At 47.3% G+C, this 2,773-nt stretch overlaps 1 protein-coding gene across 1 annotated transcript; it reads left to right on the top strand.

The window, feature by feature from the left end:
• Positions 1-506: 506 nt before the first annotated feature.
• LOC143682328 (olfactory receptor 13A1-like) lies at positions 507-1,433 on the top strand. Its single transcript, XM_077159117.1, has one exon. The coding sequence runs from the start codon at positions 507-509 to the stop codon at positions 1,431-1,433; it is 927 nt and encodes a 308-aa protein (XP_077015232.1).
• Positions 1,434-2,773: the final 1,340 nt, after the last annotated feature.

Genomic DNA, 2,773 nt, shown 5'->3' with positions numbered 1-2,773 from the left:
AGGTTGTGTCAGATGCGGCATGAGACTCAGAGATGAACCACTGAAGGGAGTTCTCACTGTAATAGCAAGAGTTGGATGTGGTGTCCCCATGGACACGTCAGCAGATGGCAGGGCATGGAGGGGACAGAGAGAGAAAAGGAATAGAGAGCACTCTACAAGGGATGATCTCCTTGGCCTCACTGAAGAAGGCCAGGGTGAGGGCAGGTGACCCCCATAATCTGGAAGGTAAATGCTTTAAAGGGAAAATGAAAGGAAATATCAGTGAAGGATATGTGGTTTTCAGAAAAACATTGCCCTGGGTGATGGTTAAGGAAATAAATGCGTCTTCATCAAATAAACCAGTTGATGCCTTCCCTTTCTGATAGCAGGGTGGGTTCTAAAATAGCCATATGAGGAAATATGAGCCTGAAGACAATGCCATGTCACCTTCCAGAGTTTCCTGATGAGGAGCTAGTGCTGAAGATCACACGACGTGGCATCCAAGAGTCATGGCAGGCCAGCTAGGGATGACCAACCAGACACTGGTGACACAATTCATGCTGCAGGGGTTCTCAGAGCACCCACAGCTGCGACTGCCTCTGCTTGGCTGCTTCTTCTTCCTCTACTCCTTGGCCCTTTTGGGAAATGCTCTGATCATCACAATCATCACCTGCAGCTCTGGTCTTCACAGTCCCATGTATTTTTTCCTGTTCAATTTGGCCACCATGGACATCATGTGCACTTCCTCTGTGCTGCCCAAGGTGCTGGTAGGCCTGGCCTGGGGGGACAACACCATCTCCTTCCAGGGCTGCATGGCCCAGCTCTTCTTCCTGGCCTGGTCTACATCTGCTGAGCTGCTGCTGCTCACAGTCATGGCCTTTGACCGTTATGTGGCCATTTGCCGGCCACTGCATTATGGGAGCCTGATGAGCCTCCAGCTCTGTCTGGTGCTGGCCATGTCAGTCTGGGTCATCTGTGCCCTGAACTCCTCCATCAACACTGCTCTGTTAGCACAGCTGTCCTTCTGTGGCCCCAATGTAATCACTCACTTCTTCTGTGAAATACCTCCACTGTTGCTGCTCTCCTGCAGTTCTACCTATGTGAACAGCATCATGACCCTCTTAGCTGATGCCTTCTATGGATGCACCAACTTCCTGCTCACCCTCATGTCCTATGGCTTCATCATTGCCAGTATCCTACGCATCCGCTCAGCCGAGGGGAAGAGGAGGGCCTTCTCCACCTGCTCCTCCCACCTCATCGTGGTCTCTGTCTACTACTCAGCTGTGTTCTGTGCCTACATCAGCCCAGCCTCCAGCTACAGCCCTGAGAGAAGCAAACTGGCTGGAGTTCTGTACACGACCATGAGCCCCACCCTAAACCCACTCATCTACACACTGAGGAACAAGGAGTTCAAGGCAGCCCTAGGGAAACTCCTTTACTTTTGTAAACATTAAATGTCATTCTTGCATCCCATGCTGCCCTGTTCCCATTCTCTAAGATTGTGTTTGTAATAGTAAGACCTAGATATCATTATTTTAGCAAAACTGCCCTCATCTTTGGCTATTTGCCAAGTTGGTGCAGTTTGCTGGCTCTGTTGGTTTTTGGAACTGCATGGATGTGGTACACTGGCCCCAGCATGTTATCTCATGATGCGAGCACGTAATAAATGTTGGATCTACAGAAACAGACTTAGTTCCTGAAGGGCACCCTTCTTGCACTCAAGGAAACATGCCATGCTCTTAGTGACTTCCCAGACAGCACTGGCACCTAATACTCTTCACTAAGCCTCTCCTGACCCAGTTTCCCTTAGATGTTACTCTCCCTTCCTCACATCCCAAGCTCTAAATGAGAGGGCTGATCATCTGTACTTGTATCTGAGCTCCTTGGCCCCATACATTGGCCCACTAATGCAATGCTCCCATTCATGCACTTTCCCTGCCCATACATTTGTCACCAGGGATTCCCCCTCCCATTTTTACAAATTCAAAATCAGTTCACACTTAAAGTCAGCTCAAATGTGATCTTCCCTCAAAGTCTTTCATCATCTTTTCATCTCAAATAGCACGTTGCTCAGTCATGTGGAGTGCTAGTTATCTGGACCACTACTGGCCTGATTCCCCAGTTTAGGCATTTCAGGCCTAGATTAGTATCTCTATCACCAATAGGAGCACCTTCATGCTGGATACATCTCTGCCTTGTTCTGCCCAGGATGAGGCTTTGTGTCATAAAATCACCCGACTCGTAATCACTCTCCTCCAGAGATATGTCCAATGGCACATCATTGCCCAATTCCTCAGCTTGTTCACATGACATGACACATATGTACAGGTGTAAATTTATGAAACATCAGCAGCCAAATCAAACCCATGGCTCTAGCCATTAACCATTTTAAGTACTTTCATTCACATTTCATAAAGGTGGGTTATCCAATTAATGAGATGTGATGCTTTTCTCCAATGGTGGTCTATGTGGGAAGCCTCGGTTTTATGTTCAGAGTGGCAGGGTGGGAGACTAAATCTGTGGTTCAGGGGTTGGAGGTTGTGATTGTTGAATCCTGTAGTTAGGATTGGTGCTGTGTATTCATTTCTAAAGTTGGATCAATTTCCAAAACTAAGTGACTTCAAACAATAGAAATTTAGCTTTTCGTTGTTCTGGAAGATAGAATTCAAAAACCAAGATATTGGCAGAATCCAACTCCCTCTAAAGTATCTAGGAGAAAATTCTTCCTTAATTCTTCCATCTGTTGGTGGCTCCTGGTGATCCTTGGCTTGTGGCAACATCACTCCAATCCCTG

Source organism: Tamandua tetradactyla, chromosome 5 (assembly GCF_023851605.1).
Source record: "Tamandua tetradactyla isolate mTamTet1 chromosome 5, mTamTet1.pri, whole genome shotgun sequence".
Classification (NCBI taxonomy): Eukaryota; Metazoa; Chordata; class Mammalia; order Pilosa; family Myrmecophagidae; genus Tamandua; species Tamandua tetradactyla.
Note: the sequence above shows the minus strand (reverse complement) of the source record. Positions and strands in the feature narration are given on the sequence as shown.